This window comes from Clupea harengus, chromosome 3, assembly GCF_900700415.2.
Source record: "Clupea harengus chromosome 3, Ch_v2.0.2, whole genome shotgun sequence".
NCBI lineage: Eukaryota > Metazoa > Chordata > Actinopteri > Clupeiformes > Clupeidae > Clupea > Clupea harengus.
This window is the reverse complement of record NC_045154.1, coordinates 11,852,763-11,870,262: the sequence shown is the minus strand read 5'-3', so window position 1 is coordinate 11,870,262 and position 17,500 is coordinate 11,852,763. Positions and strand designations below refer to the sequence as shown.

The window sequence follows — 17,500 nt, the reverse complement described above, 5'->3', positions numbered from 1 at the left end:
TTTTGACACTCGCGGCTAGTTAGACCGGCTTTGTTGATTGGAGCAACTAGAGAAATGGGAGAATTTAACTTTTGTTATTGTCGTTGTTGCTCGCTCGTGTTGCTTGCAGTCAGGACACAGTGTCAGGCTGTTGAGATGGATCTGCTTCTTCATCAGACCAGGGCACTCTGTAGTGTCTGTGGGCTATGGTGGGATTGACACCCTTGTGAAAGACGTGTGGGAACATGCCTGTGCTGATGAATGCTGGGAGATAATTCTCACCGAGATGGTTGAGAGGGAGAGCAGCCTGAGACTGCCTGAAAGTCTCTCTCTCTCTTTTTCTCTTTCTCTTCTACCAGTCCCAGGGTGAAGCAGCTGTGAAGCAGCCCTCCAGACTGTGATCTACAGCCCACAGTAAATAAGTCCAAAAAAGAGGCCTAGACAGAAACACTGTGGCCTAAAACAAGCCCACAGGCAGAGCGGGTTCATTTCTCACAGAGGGCTTTGGAAAAGCAAGTTGCACTGCCATGAATCAGGACTCCCCTCATCTGATCCAACACAAACAGCATCACCATGGGAGGATGTCATGCCTGTTCTACAGCCCTTATGGATGCTGGGGTGGGGGTGGGTGTGGGGGGGTTTTAATTGTAATTTTTATAGACAGATTTTGATCTCATTATCTGCCCTAATGTGACAGCTGTATTTAATAAACCAATCAAAAGTGTCTGTTTTAATGACATGGATGATTTCCAGTCAGGTCATGTTTGCTGTGCTGCAATCTTACAGTACAGATGGTCTGGTGAAAGGCAACAGCTGAGCGGAGTTACAAAGCAAGCGTGTGCTAAACCACCCGGGCACCAGCAGGCAGTATGACAGCTAGCATGAGGACTCCTCTCTGGGTATGTCTGAGGCCACGGGGACCAAGGGCTCGGAGAGCAGGCGGGATCGGGGAGCCTGCTGACCCTCGCTGTGGGGGGCCGATGGGGGCGAGAGGGGGCGAGATAGCGGGCCACACACACACACACACACACACACTCACACACACACACACACACGAGAGGGGGCGAGATAGTGGGCCAAATCTGCCACTTCATGTAGAGGAGGAGCTGGAAGCAATGTGTATGCAGGCGTATGCAGGGCTTTCTGTTCTTTTTTTTTACTCATGCAGCTGGGGGGGGGGGGGCTGCTAGGGTATGAGTAGTCCGCTGAGTTGCATTACACACACATAAGTGGGATTGTTTGCCTATGTGGAGCTTGTTGGCGGCTATGAAAGATTTATGGACTCATGTCAAAATGGCAGTGTGTCAGCCTGAGCAGCTACTGTTGACTGTTATTACACATTTATAAGCTAATGTTGAGCCTTCAAATTGTTATTTTATATTTATAAACACATACCCAGCAGGAACTGTGCCAGCACACAAGATGCCTGATTTTGACATCTTTATATAAATTAAAGCAAACGTATCATGTGGTGTAATATTTCAGGAACAATTATCTTTGTGTTTACTCTTAGCATCCATAGGTGTGCAAAAACATAAAACATCTCATCTCATACAAAACTCCTACTCCCCTTAAAGGCATGCAAAATAAAAGTAAGAAAATCTGACTGAGTTCTTTCTGTTCATGTATTTAAGAAGTAGAACCCAGCTGGAGAGTATTTCGTAAAAATGAAATAAGATCCACCTAATAAAGATGGTCACTAGAGATTATAAACCGCGGAGAAACTATAAACAACAAGAGAAAGAATAAATACGATTCCACAGTATCTCTGGAACTCCAGGCTGTCTCTCCATAATGCCTTTATGCCATTTACGAGCACTTAAACCCTGCAGCGGCTTAAATCAGAACCGTTTGTGTGTCTGGTAGGTGAGTGGATATATTTAGACCTAAAATATCAGTGGAGTGCTACAATTGGGTTCATCAGGGCAGCAGCTAATTGATCGATGAATGCTTCTATCTGTCTGCCTGTCTGGTTGATGCTTACAGGTCTAAACCATGCTAACATAAACGAGCAGGCATAGCTGCACGATTTGTACATGCAGAAAAACAGCAACACTCCTGCAAGCAGCTGAACATTACTAAACAATAAGAACATCCTGTCCCGGCTTCAAATCCCAACCCTGGCTAGCAGCGAGGCGTGATTTATTTATCACCCTCTATCAGATCTGTAGTTCCTGGGCCAGCATTTCAGTGTGCTCAACTGTAAACCCCTCAATTTGACCATCAAATATTCATTCCAACCTTGGACGTTTATTTTTCTGGGTGATAAGCATGATTTTATTCCTGCCATCTCTCTCCCTCCGACCCGCCTCACCTCACTCTTTCGTCTCTTGACAGCCACTGCCTCAGGTGTTTGAATGCTTGTGTGCTGTGTACATGGAAGTGTCTATGTGTGTGTGTGTGTGTGTGTGTGTGTGTGTGTGTGTGTGTGTGTATGTGTGTTTTGTGGAATTTTGCATTCTGTATGCATATGTATGCATACACGTGTCTGTGTGTTGGCAGGCACACACCTGTTTTTGCATGTTTATGCGTGTGTGTACAGTGTGTGTTTGTGTGTGTGTGTGTGTGTGTGTGTGTGCTGTTGGTCTCTGTAGAGTACTGTGTTCCAGGATATAATACAATAGCCTCATACAATCTTGCATGAGAGGTCAAGAGTCTGAATACCAGGGAGCCTAATACTGATAATATTTAATGTTCTGCGGCAAGATTATGCTGTATACTGCAGAGCTATGCGGTATACTACAGGTATGTACAGGCTGCATTAACAGACCTGCTTCACTGGCAAACCATCTTCTGTTGTATGTGTGTTTAGCCTAACTGTATTGAGCAGCCCTTTATTTAGTAGGGCACTAGAGCGTGTCATGGCTTAACAGAAGCCACTGGAGCCAGAGCTATTGTTGCTATCTGCTAAACTGAACCAGACAACCGTTGGTGATCCGTCGTTTATTTGCTGCGGAAAACAGGGAACCAACCATTGCATTTGTGATTTATACTTGATGAGACCCAAATTCACCTCTCTGATGTAAATAAAGTGAGTGAGTTAGTGCGTGAGTGTGTGTGTGTGTGTGTGTGTGTGTGTGTGTGTGTGTGTGTGTGTGTGAGAGAGAGAGTATAAAGGCATCTGTATAGGTTCGGTGGAGTAATAAAGATAAGACACACTGCTCTGCGCACACAGCGTAGACAAAACACTGAAAATCATACTTTATGGCCGTTTAAGACCCATCTCTGACTCACAAAATACCCTACCCCACAGAAGCAACGATGAAAGAAATGAAAAGAAAAAAGAAACACATTGCAGTGGTCTTTAAAACCTGGGCAAGGGGTAACTCAAGGAGCCTACAAATCAGAGTGAGAGCGAGCACTACTGATCTGCTCTAAGCTTGCCTGCTCTGAGCTAGCCCAGTGTGAAAATGGCCGCCAACTGCAGCTTCTGGAGACAGTGACAGTGTCAAGGTAACTGTAACTGAGGTGTCTGTTTTCAAATGTTGTTGTTGTTGCTGCTGCTGCTGGAGGTGATCCGCCAACTCGTTCACAGCACAAGGATCATTAGGGTCGAGGCTGCTGGTTTCACAAACACAGAACCCAGGTCAGGCACTTCAGAAGAATACTCGCCATGGCAACCATGAAACCATGAAAAGCGGAGAAAATGTCCATGTCTCTGTAATATTCTCCTTTATGTCATTCTGACCTGAGCCTGAGGCGGGGAGCTGATTGAGCTGATCTGAGACCTGAGACATGTAAATACTATATACTACAGTGTGTCTGATGAGCTCCTGGGTTTTAAGTGTGTTGCGGTTGACTCCATATCTGAAGCACTATGGGATCCATGTGCATGTGTGTCTTTACTACTCGCAGGGGGTTAGTTGGTTGCAGCTGGTTGGTTGTGGTCCATGTCTTCAGTGCTGTGATTTGTCAATGTTTAGGATGAGTATAATTGTGTGTGTGTGTGTGTGTGTTTGTGTGTGTGTGTGTGTGTGTGTGTGTGTGTGTGTGTGTGTGTGTGTGTGTACTCACAGGTGGCGGGTTTGTTGCAGTTGTGTCCATGTCTAAAGTACTGTGGGTTCTCAATGACAGGGATGCGGGTCATTCCAATCACCACCGCATCCGGCCCTGCATCTAGTGTGCATGGAGTGATGATACCATGGTTCACATGATGAAGAGGACTTGCAGAGTCTTCCTCACCACTGATCACCGCCACGGGACCTACACAGAGAGAGAGAGAGAGAGAGAGAGAGCAAGAGAGAGAGAGAAATGTTTTTACATATCAGTAAAGTCAAAAAGTAGATTTTACTCAGTGGACTTCATTGATCACTCAACTTCATTGATCACTAAGACAGCAGTAAATAAAAGACGACAGAGAAGCACTAGATAGATGGCTGAGAAAAAAAAATACCCCGAGACTGTCCTCGATAGAGAGAGGATCCTTCCCTCAGACTGTCCTGTTTCATTACAGCAGACTGCTGGATTAATCACTGATCTGCCGACTCATGTTTTATTTACTGGTCTCAGACCAGCCAGCAGCCTTTTATTTATCCCTTTAGTAACCCAATGTTTGAAGCTTCAGCCTCATAAAACTAACTGCGTGTCCTCAATCTTCATAATGAAAAACCCCGAAACCTCTCGCACACAGGGAGTTCCTAACCCAGGTCTCAAACTGCATGTTGTGAGTGTCTTGCCGTAACCGTGAGTCTGAACCAGTCCTGGCTGTGGTGGCTCTGTCCCCTCTAAAAACCCTTGAGTGTGCTGCTGTTCTGCCGCAGAGTCGCTAACTCCGGCAATGAGCGGAAAGCACTCACCCCCTCAAAGTCACCCGTCCAGCTCATCTAACAAGTGCCGACACACTCACACACACACACACACACACACACGCAACCCAGTTCATCAACCACCTCCCCCCTCTGCCACACAACACACACACACACACCCACACACACAGTGTCAGCTTGAAGTTAATATGTTGTGACTCATGAAGAGTGAGAGAAGGGGGAATGGAGAAACATCCTTATTATGTGCCAAGTGGGAGATATCAAACTGCCCAGTGTGCAGGCTGCCGAGGCCCATGCGGCTGCCTGACAGCCGCCACCCGGCCGGATGGGTCACGCAGCCTCACATAGGAGGTGAAAGGTTTCAGCTGAGGTCAAGATGAAGCAGAGAGTGCTATCTGATTAGGAATATTTTACACAGAGACATTGGCACACACACAGACACACACACAGACACACACACAGACACACACACACACACACACACACACACACACACACACACACACACACACACACACACACACACACACACACAGCTATCTGATAAGGGCTCTTCTGCAGCAGAAGGACAGCCACAGTACTTAAGCTTCTTCTGCCACACTCACAGACAGTCACACAGACACACAGACAGACATGTACACACACAGACACACTCACACACACACACACACACACACACACACACACACACACACACACACACACACACACACACACACACACACACACACATACACACACACACACACTCACACACATACACATACACTGAAGGGGAGAGACAAGATGAGAGGTTGAGAGGGGTTATGGTTGTTTGTGCGTGGCCATCAAGAAGTACTTACTGTGCTATACAAACACAAATATAATTTCTATGACAACCCCCCACATATATGTACACTTTCAACATGAGTGGTGTGGAGAGCAAACAACAAACAACAAATGCAAATACAAACGTGACACAGTCACACAAAGTCACTCTCTCTCTCACACACACATATATAGCCACACACATACACACTCAACATGAGCTAGGTGGAGAAAATGTGGGTTCACAACAAGCATGCAGACGGCCTCACCAAACCCAAAGGCCAGGTCAAGGATGGCTCACAATACAGCAGTAGTCTGTCCGTGAATGCTTTGAAGATTTGGTTCAATTCACTGACTTGAATTGAATTGAATTGAACTGAATTAAATTGAATTAAGATTACATTCACAATACAGCCCTCTCCTCGACCCAGCACTTAAGATGCTCTAAAGCTCATTCCTTCCTTCATACAACTCTAACAGTGGAAGCGCAGCACCTTGTCTGTTCATTAGAGGCACAGTGTTGTGCTCAAGGATGCTTTGGTGGAGGATCCAGACTGTGCGACTCCCACATGACGACTGTGGTCAATCTCCTAAAATACAGTAGCTCAGAACGATCTACATAAGAGAGAGAGAGAGAGAGAGAGGAAAGGAGGAGGAATTCGCAGATTGCTTTTTTGTTTTATTAGCGATTATCTTTTATTAGCGTTTTACAACTTCAGATCTTACGCACCAACACCCATCTCAACCACTCCAGCAATACTACGCAATACTTTCAATAACACACAATTGCCCTACAGGCTAATACACTATATGCAGTGGCTGCCACATGACCACTTCGGCTAATTGGGTCATTAGAGATGTGTTTTTACCCTGTCTTGATTAGAAAGCTTAGGTCATAGCACTGGTCTGAAAGCTATTATTAAACGAATGAAAGTAGATGCCACTGGGGTCTGACTGAGGTCAGAGATCAGAGCGGAGAAGCTCTTTCTCTCTCTCCTCCTCCTCCTCCTCCTCTGTCTTCTCCTTTTCTCTCCTCTCCTCTCCTTCACAACTCTCCTCCGCAGTCAGCCGTGTCTCTCTGTCACACAGCGCCATTACTGCGGTGAAATGACTCGGGGACAGAGACAGAGGAGGAAGTGAGTGAACTAAATCACTGCTAAAATGAGGTTCAAGCAAGGGTTGCAGTTTGAGCTGGCAATCCACCCTTTGGTTAGCTGTGGTAGGACTGTTTGTAGGGGAGAAAGAAGGGAAGAGGGGGAGGGAAAGGGAGGGTTAAAAATGGAGAGTAGGATCCTCTCTTAAGAGGTCTATTGGTGTGACTCACACAACCCTCTTCATGAAAGAAGTGTGTTCGTTTTGAAAGGATTTGGCCAGGTTTCATCCACTTCATTATTCCAAATGCATTCCCTATGTGTACACCATCCTGTATTACTGCAATCTGGCGTCTCTATGCTATGAGCCTCTTTTGCCCTTCCTCTGTAGAGAGCCTGTATTTTAGTGCCAACTTCCTTTAATCATGAAAAGGCTCTACTAAGAGCATAATATAGTCGTGATAAATGTCACCAGAAAGACCGGCAAATCTATTTGGCAACACACAAAGAGAGAAGTAGTGAAATCACATGTTTCCAACAGAACAGGTCAGAATGTTCAGAGGGGCCGGCATAAGCACTGTGAGTGCAATCTCCCAAAGGAACATCACATGAAGATACAAACATGTCACCCTCTGAGGGGAGGCACAGTTATCAGTTACACAACCACACTCCTCGATAGGCAACATGAGAGAGGGAGAGAGAGAGAGAGAGAGAGAGAGAGAGAGAGAGTGAGAAGGAGAGAGAGAGAGTGAGAAAGAGAGAGAGACAGAGAGAGAGAGGGAGGGAGACAGAGAGAAAGAGAGAGAGAGAGAAACACACATCATGATGTCTGTTGACCTACTGAAAGAGAGTGTGTGAGAGTAATACATGGTTATGAGGGGCCGTGTAGGCCATAATTCAAACTTGCCTCTCATACACACCATTGAAGACATTTTGCCTTTCACAAACACTACTGAAATACACTCACATTCACTACTAAACACCCCTCACGTACACTAGTGAAAATGGAACCTCACACAATGACAACTGAAAACCTCTCATACTCATGAGTGAGAACCTCTCTTATACCACAGTGAACACCTCTCACACATACAACTGAAAATGTAACCTCTCACACATACAACTGAAAATGTAACCTCTCACACGCACAACTGAAAATGTAACCTCTCACACGCACAACTGAAAATGTAACCTCTCACACGCACAACTGAAAATGTAACCTCTCACACGCACAACTGAAAATATAACCTCTCACACGCACAACTGAAAATGTAACCTCTCACACGCACAACTGAAAATGTAACCTCTCACATTCATTACTGAAAATGTAACCTCTCACACGCACAACTGAAAATGTGACCTCTCACACACACAACTGAAAACGTAACCTCTCACATTCATTACTGAAAATGTAACCGTTCATACGCACAACTGAAAATGTAACCTCTCACACACAACTAATTATAGGACAATTTACCAAGCAAGAAAAGACAATTGTATGTATGCTTCATACTTTGTGTGCACAAAAGTTTACTGTACAAAATACAGTAGAGGCAAACTGTGATAACAATTTAACTGATCATTTTGTCTTATAATCCCCTAAAATAAGCTATATTGCCAACCTTGGCATTTTTATCACTAATCTTAATGTGCATTTGAATGAAATGATTTTGTGTGGATACATTATATATTGTTTTACAATTTTATTTCAGCTATTCAACTGTGTTCTATTAGGCAATCAACTGTTATTATATTACTAAAATGATATATATATATGTATACATATAATAGGCCTACAAATATTATAAGACATTATTTTATAATATAATAAAACACATTATACTACAGTACCAGTCAAAAGTTGACACACCTTTAATTTTTTTGAGAAGTGTTTTCTTTACTTTTATTATTTTCTTTATTATTTATCTTTCATTGTAGATTTATACTGAAGACATTTAAACTACGAAAGAACACCTATGGAATTATGTGCTAAACAAAAAAAGTTTTATCTACCATGTACAAAATAATAAAATCAAAGAAAAATCTTCTCAAAAAATGAGAAGGTGTGTCCAAACTTTTGACTGGTACTGTATATAAAAACTTCTGTTTAGTTTGAAAAAAAAATACTGCACTCACTACAATTCTGTACATATTTCATTTTCACTGGTCTGTGTGAGAGGTGCAGAGTAGTGATTTCACTTGTGTGTGTGTGAGGATTCTTGCTGAAACGGAAGTCATTTCGATGTAACGGAAGTCATTTCAGTGTAACGGATGTTCATTAAGGCGCGACTAGCTGTCAAATTAAAAGCTATTCATTTCAATGTTGGAGGAGTTGGTAGAAGGGGGGTCCGTGTGCGGCCAACGGATTTTCGTTTTGAAATGAGAAAACCAAATTACCATTTAGAAATAGGAAAACAAAAAACGGAAAACGAGCCATTTTCTGTTTTTTGTTTTGATAATAGAAAACGGAAAACGAAAAAACGACCCGTTATCTGATTTTCTTTGATGTGCTTAAACATGGAAATCGGGAATTAAAATACTGTGTGGAAATCTTTCTCAATTTTGCGTAGATTTTTGTGTTGTGATCCGGAAGTTGCTCCCACGAGCTTGACAGTCACATTCAGAATGTCAGCAGAGGGCGCGCTGCTATTTGTATTCGGTTAGTCGTTTATGTGCTACACGAATGTTGCAGAGGTCTTAACTAAAGCTCTCGCTCTCATTATTGTTAGGTTGATGCTAACGCTTAGACTGAAAATCTATTGGAACACATAGTAGCTAGCTAGCCTCGCTGCTAATAAACCCGAATATTGTAATCCCGCCTTCCTTGGTTACTGTTGCTATGTAGACAAACAATCGGTTTGAAAGGCGACAACCCATTAAAATGCATTGGAACGTGATTGATGTTATTATGCTAATACAATTAATATCCTGAGCTAATTAATCATGTTAACCAACAAAGTCAGTCTCGCGTATACGGACCTGCGTCTAGACAGTATTGCCCACACTTTCTGGAGTCAAGGGTCGAAAGAAATATCTTCTAAAAGTAGGCAGCAAAGTCCCTGGTATGCTATGGAGGGGTACATCCACAGCAACACTTTTACCTCGCAATCCATCAACGCAAAATGCTACAGGTTCCTTATCGCAGTTCACTGCGATATAACACAATGGTACATGACGAATGTCATGGCTACAAATCGAAGCATTTATCTATTCACGCCTGAAAGGCCGCGAGATCTGTCAGCGCGCGCTCCTGGCCCCGCCTGCCAGGAGTACTATAATACCATTACGCGCGCCCAGATCTGCCTCTTTTAAAACTTCGCAAGACGGAGTGAACATCTCTGAGTATATCTCAAACGCTTACCACAGTCAAAAGAGTTTTGTGTGCTTTCGCTCTCTACGGGTTGGTGAGTTATCGGGTTCCTTAACCCTCACTAGCTCAGGGCGCCACGAAATTCATTGGCTTAATTTATTGGCTTAATTTCATTTGAAAGTAGTTGCTGCTATCCTTGCTGCCTGGCTGGCTAAGTCTCTGACTAGCCTGCTAGCTTGCTAACAACGTGTTCGTTGCAGATAGTGTGCTTGTGTTTTAACATTCTTCTCTACTTTCAGATTGATAAAAGATGGCCAGACACTACCCCGACTGCGGTCACGTCCGTCCCAAGGGCGACCGCCACCGTCGGTGCGTGACCTGCCTAGGCAGGGACCACGCGGAGGGCGCCTTCTCAGGCGAAGCCCCTGTCTGTACCATCTGTGCTAGCCTCCCGCTAGCTAAGGCTACCAGGCGCCTTGCGTTCTGGAAGCGCAAGGACGCCGAGGAGACTGCACTAGTTCCATCCGGGGCTGGCGCCCCCGTAAGAATGAGTGCGTCTTCAGCCTTGGACTTGGTGAGCGTGAGCAGTCGCCTTGCGGCGGCAGCTCCGCTCCCGGGTCTCTCCCCGTCTCCGCCGCCTGTCAGCCCTGGGGCTGCGGGCAGCGAGGCGGAGGAGCTTCAACCAAGCGGTGTCCAGGCAATCCCCCACGATGCGCTCGAGCTGGACATCAGCCTGGATGATGATAGTCTGCTAGACTTCTCAGATGGGCACAGCTCAATCGCGGAAGCAATGCAGACGAGCCATGACGTCAGGTTGCGGGTGGAGACACCTCCTACCTCGTCTCGGCTCCTGGGCCAGCAGCTCCACGAGGTTGCGCTGAGAGCAGCCAGCTGCCTCGGGCTCCCTCTCCCTCCCCCTCCCAGTGTGCGGTCCTCGCTGCTGGACGGGGAGTTCTATGCTGGCCCCGCCACGTCAGTTCCCTCCAGCATCCCCTTCTTTGAGGAGGTGCACGAGGAACTGCAGGCGACATGGGCGATACCCTACTCGGGCCGAGCCCCGGTGCCGGGGTTCGCGCCCTACATGCAGCTCCACATGGCTAAGGAGAGGGGCTACCTCTCTTTTCCTCAGGTGGAGGATGCAGTAGCGGGCTACCTCTCGCCCGCATCCCCCACGATGCGTCTCGGCCAGAAGCCTCTCCTGCCCACGCGGGTGAGCAGACACCAGGCTCAGCTGGCAGAGAAGTCCTACTTGGCTGCAGGGCAGGCTGCCTGCACGACCAATACGGCTGCATTGCTACAGCGCTACCAGGCAAAGCTCCTGACTGAGCTTGCCTTGTCGCTGGGGGAAGATCACCCGTCTGTGGCAGAACTCCGTCGCGCGACGGATCTGTCGCTCAGACTAACTCGGTGCACGGCACAGGCACTGGGGAGGGTGATGGGTGCCGCGGTGGCTACCCAGAGGTCTCTGTGGCTATCACTGGCTAAGCTGTCAGACAGAGAAAAAGCACCACTCCTCGACGCCCCGGTCTCTGTCCAGGGCGCCTTCGGGGAAGCAGTGGTCACAATGGCTGCCAAGTTCGAAGAACAGCAGAAGAGCAGAGAGGTATTCCAGGCTTGGATGCCTCGCTCTAGTGGCGCGGGTGAGACGTCCTCCTCAGGACACACCACACCCGCACCGGGCCGGAAGAGAAGCGGGTTCCGCTCGCCAGCGCCTCCAACAAAGGTATCCACTGGGCGAGGCTGGCAGAGACATCCCTTCCGCCCTCCAGCGCAGCCTGCAGCACAGCAACCAGCTGCGCGCCCTGCCCAGGGCGCAGCCCAGGCTCCGCGGCAGCACTCCGCTCGCCGCGGGCGAGGCAGAGGGAGACCTCAGGCTTCCTGACCGTGACAGTCAGCCACTCGTCACACAGGGGGGAGCGGTGGAGCCCACACCGCCTCCAAAGAAATCAGCCCGTCGCTCACATGTGGAAATCATGTCCAGCACGGTAAGCAGGTTTTCACAAGCACCACAATCATATGTCCTAACTCCTGTCCCAGATGGCGCAGTGCCCAGGCATGCTTGTGCAACTCCCCCCGCGATGCACACAGTGCAATCGCACCCCCAATTTTTTTTTCGAAAACATGAGGGGGCAGCCCCAGATCTCGTCCCCCTCCCTAGGCGGAGTGGGTGTAGATCTAGGCTTAGACTCATTGACCATGAGCGGGTTAGTCCCCGACAAATTCAACTCAGAGCACAACCTCCCCGGTTGTGCAGAAAGTTGGCGCGCATGCGCAGTGTCACCATGGGTGCTAAAGACGGTCTCAAAGGGTTATGTTCTGCAGTTCGCCCGGTCCCCTCCGCCTTTCAGCAGAGTAATACAGTCTGTGATACAGCGAGAACAGTCTCACTTCCTACGGGAAGAGATTGTCTCCCTGCTCAGAAAAAATGCCATAAGCAGAGTTCCTTTCAAAGAAAGGAATGCAGGCTTCTACAGCCGTTACTTCCTCGTACCCAAAAGAGACGGGAATTATCGGCCTATATTAGATCTACGTGTGTTAAACAAAGCACTCATGCCGCTGCGGTTCAGAATGTTGACCCCACGCAGGCTTGTGCAGTTTATAAGGCCAAACGATTGGTTTATCACGATAGACTTAAAAGACGCTTATTTCCACATTCCGATCCACCACAGACATCGGAAATATCTGAGGTTTGCGTTCGGAGGAATAGCGTACCAATTCAACGCACTCCCATTCGGCCTGTCCCTAGCGCCGAGGGTATTCACAAAGTGCGTAGAGGCAGCTATCGCCCCATTACGTCTACGCGGCTTACGCGTGTACAACTATTTGGACGACTGGTTAATTGCTTCCCATTCAAAAGCTGCAGCAGTGCAGGATGGCCATCTAGTGGTGGCACACCTGTATCGACTGGGTTTTGTTGTAAACAGAGAGAAAAGCGTTCTCTGCCCCAGGCAAGTTACGCATTTTCTGGGTATGATCTTAGACTCCACCTCCATGGAGGTCAGGCTGTCTCAAGAACGGATAAGTGCCATCAAAGCATGCGTGCGCCAGTTCCGACGGGGTCAGTCAGTCTCGTCGCTGCGCTGCCAACGCCTGTTAGGAATGATGGCGTCGGCCGCTATAGCACTCCCGTTAGGGATGTTGCGTATGCGGCCATTCCAAATATGGTACCTGTCTATGAAGCTCAACGCAGTCACAGACAGGCATCGCAGAGTAGTGGTGTCCTCCAGATGCAGGAAAGCCCTGGCGATCTGGAGAACCCCCTGGTTTCTCGCCGCGTCAGGCACTATGGGCATAGTGTCGTGTCGCGTGGTGGTGACCACAGACGCTTCCACCAAAGGCTGGGGAGCGGTCTGCGAAGGGAGAGGCGTGAACGGTCTCTGGTCTGTAACAGAAGCCGCGTCTCACATAAATGTGTTAGAGCTGCGAACAGTAGTCCTAGCTCTACAACACTTTCTGCCCAGGCTGAGTGGTCAACATGTACTAGTGAGGACGGACAACACTGCGACCTTGGCATATATAAATCGCCAGGGCGGAGTGCGCTCCCCGTCATTACACCATTGGGCGACTCGCCTGCTCCTGTGGGCAGCGAGGCACGTCCTGTCCCTCAGGGCAGTTCATATACCAGGCCACCTCAACTACGGTGCGGACCTGTTATCGAGGGGCGATCCTCGAGCAGCAGACTGGTGCCTTCACCCACAAGTGATAGGTCAGATCTGGGTGCGTTTTTTCAAGGCGCAGGTGGACCTGTTCGCGAACAGGCAGAACACCTGCTGCCCGCTCTGGTTCTCGCTAGGGGGCGACGATCCCCCACTAGGCATAGACGCGCTGGGCCACCAGTGGCCAGCCCTACCCCTATATGCTTTCCCCCCGATCCCGCTCCTCCAGCAGGTGCTGTGCAGGATTGCGGGTGAGGGCAGGGAATTGATACTGATAGCCCCCCACTGGCCCAACCAGCCGTGGGTGGCAGATCTGGTCAATAGGTCAGTGCAGCAGCCTTGGGAGCTGCCTCTACGGAGGGACCTCCTAACGCAGGCGCACAGGACGGTGTGGCACCCCCATCCGGAGTGGTGGCGTCTCAAAGCCTGGCACCTGAAAGGTGCAGGCTCATAGCGTCAGGCTTGTCGGACGCGGTGGTGGCTACAATACAGAGTGCCCGAGCTGTATCAACACGGGCTCTGTATACGCTGAAGTGGCGCAGTTTTGAGCAGTGGTGTGCTGCGCGTCAGCACGACCCCGTTAACTGCGCGCTGGGCGTTATTCTCGAATTCCTACAGCAGTTGTTTGATGAGGGGAAGGCGGCTTCTACTCTCAAAGTGTACATGGCTGCCATTTCAGCCTGCCACGCAGGCATTAACGGCAGTTCTCCTGGCAGTCACCCGCTAGCGTCACGCTTTATGGCGGGGGTGAGACGGCTCAGGGTGCCAGAGAGACACCTCATACCCTCTTGGGATCTGCTAGTGGTGTTACGTGCTCTCACAGGGCCTCCGTTCGAGCCCCTGGAGACAGTGGACATAAAGTTTGTCTCTTTAAAGACCGCGCTGCTGCTGGCGTTAACGTCAGCAAAACGCGTTGGTGACATGCAAGCCCTGTCAGTCAGTCCATCGTGCCTTCAGTTCTCGATCGCTGGTGACAGAGTGGTTATGCGACCTAATGCTGCTTACACACCTAAAGTGGTGGTAACCCCATTCCGCAATCAGGTGATTGAATTAGCAGTTTTCTCGCCTCCTCCTTTTGCGTCAGCAGAGGAGGAACGTTTGAATAAGCTCTGTCCAGTGCGCGCTCTCCGCTGTTACGCAGAGCGCACTAGAGCTTTCAGACAGTCAGATCAGCTATTCGTGTGCTTCGGTGCACGCGCAAAAGGCAGACCTCTATCAAAACCGAGCCTCTCCCGTTGGATAGTAGAGGCTATCGTGTTGTCTTATAAGAGCTTGTCTTTAGATCCCCCGGAGAAGTTGCATGCGCACTCTACGCGGGGGGTCTTGTCTTCCTGGGCCTTACTAAAGGGCGTCTCAGTGGAAGATATTTGCAAAGCTGCAAGCTGGAGTTCTCGCCACACTTTCATTAGATTCTATATGTTAGATGTGGCTGAACCTAGTTTTCTTCATAGCGTTCTGCGGGCAAGCGATCTCTGAATCCCTTGGCCGGAGAACGATAGATATGATAAGTGTGTTCATTAGTGTCTACATGTTATGTTGCACATGAAACATCCCAGGGTTTTCTTACGGGCGCAGGATCACGGATCCCTGTCGCCTATGATAAAGGTGGCCCTGTTAAATTCTTGGTGTTCTGCAGGCGAGCGATCTCTGAATCCCCTGACCTGAGAACGATGTATATGATAAGTGTGTTCATCGGTGTCTACATGTTTGTTACACATGAAACACTCCAGGGTGGTTTCCTACAGGCGCAGGATCGCGATCCTTGCCGCCTATGACAAAGGTTGCCCTGTTAATATGTTCACCGCCAGCGGCCGTATGAACCTCTATGAGGGCAAAGGCTTCAGTAGAGCTGGTGTGTGTAATTGGCTGCCACTGTATTATCACGCGGGAATGTATAGGGTCCCATTGTGTTATATCGCAGTGAACTGCGATAAGGAACGTCTCGGTTACTTACGTAACCTCGGTTCCTTAAGCAGGAACCAGATATAACAAGGTTGGCGTGTACAGTGTTACCTTGGATTGATTGTCTTGCTCAGTTTCTTTCCAAGGCAGATCTGGGCGCGCGTAATGGTATTATAGTACTCCTGGCAGGCGGGGCCAGGAGCGCGCGCTGACAGATCTCGCGGCCTTTCAGGCGTGAATAGATAAATGCTTCGATTTGTAGCCATGACATTCGTCATGTACCATTGTGTTATATCTGGTTCCTGCTTAAGGAACCGAGGTTACGTAAGTAACCGAGACGTTAATGAGGAAGAGGGAGAAGCTAAATCGAGGAGACAATAACATCAGCTAGATAACTGTGTCATGCAAATGTCACTTTTCCATTTAAATCGATTATGGTTATTACAAGTTTCCTTAGCTAGCTAGTTAGCTATTGCTAGCATAGCACCTGGATAACCATAACAACAGGAAACACAAAATTAGCGGCAACGTTTAATTTCTCAAACAGCTCAACAATAAAACACAGTCTTCATGGTTCAAAGTGATTACAACCACTTATGTGATGTTAAATGACTTCACATAGCCATTAAACTATCCTAAGAGAAATAATGGGAAACCAACGGAGCAAGAGCTTACTCTGATAACTATCAATGAAATGTGAGCGAATACTGCTATTGCTAACATGTAGTCTCCACTGTTCGTCGAAAAGCCAAATCTATTTTTTAGGTTCCAAAAATGTTCAAAGCAATGTGAGTTATCTTCTGTTCCATCGTTTGAAGCAAACCGTTGAGCTCCAGCATTGGTCTCCCATTATTAATCACTTGACGTTTCAATTGAAAGTCCTGTTTCCATGCTCTCACACGCCCCCCTCATTGAGGCAGAGGTACTGTTTGCCTCCTCTCTCTGGGCTTTTTCACTGCCGTTTTATGTAAGGTCAGCCATTCCAAATAGGTTCTACACATATGTGAAATACATTCCCTATTCAATGGATAGAGGCATTGCAAAAAAGTCACTGACAAGGCCCCTGCTCAGCACACCACCTCCGCACATTCCTCTCAGAAAAACCCTGTGTCGTTCCAAACTGGGTACATAATGCAGCGGCGATATCACCACAAGACTATAATTAGTTGTGTGTGAGAGGTTACATTTTCAGTTGTGCATGTGAACGGTTACATTTTCAGTAATGAATGTGAGAGGTTACGTTTTCAGTTGTGTGTGTGAGAGGTCACATTTTCAGTTGTGCGTGTGAGAGGTTACATTTTCAGTAATGAATGTGAGAGGTTACATTTTCAGTAATGAATGTGAGAGGTTACATTTTCAGTTGTGCGTGTGAGAGGTTACATTTTCAGTTGTGCGTGTGAGAGGTTACATTTTCAGTTGTGCGTGTGAGAGGTTACATTTTCAGTTGTGTGTGTGAGAGGTTACATTTTCAGTTGTGCGTGTGAGAGGTTACATTTTCAGTTGTGCGTGTGAGAGGTTACATTTTCAGTTGTGCGTGTGAGAGGTTACATTTTCAGTTGTGCGTGTGAGAGGTTACATTTTCAGTTGTATGTGTGAGAGGTTACATTTTCAGTTGTATGTGTGAGAGGTTACATTTTCAGTTGTATTTGTGAGAGGTGTTCACTGTGGTATAAGAGAGGTTCTCACTCATGAGTATGAGGTTTTCAGTTGTCATTGTGTGAGGTTCCATTTTCACTAGTGTACGTGAGGGGTGTTTAGTAGTGAATGTGAGTGTATTTCAGTAGTGTTTGTGAAAGGCAAAAGGTCTTCAATGGTGTGTATGAGAGGCAAGTTTGAATTATGGCCTACACGGCCCCTCATACATGGTAGCACTACATACATCCAAGGAATGGAGTCATCAATATTATTATATAAATAACTTGAAAGAGAGTATCAGAATAATAACACCACCATACACACCAAGGGCATATTTTCAGGTACTGAAAATAC

At 47.5% G+C, this 17,500-nt stretch overlaps 1 protein-coding gene across 1 annotated transcript in view; it reads right to left on the bottom strand.

Moving 5' to 3' along the window:
* ntrk3a (neurotrophic tyrosine kinase, receptor, type 3a) overlaps positions 1-17,500 on the bottom strand; it is a 183,645-nt gene that overhangs the window by 28,725 nt on the left and 137,420 nt on the right. Inside the window, exon 12 of the mRNA XM_012818359.3 lies at positions 3,994-4,182. Within this exon, the coding sequence (XP_012673813.1) occupies positions 3,994-4,182 (189 nt within the window). The remainder of the gene's footprint in view (positions 1-3,993; positions 4,183-17,500) is intronic.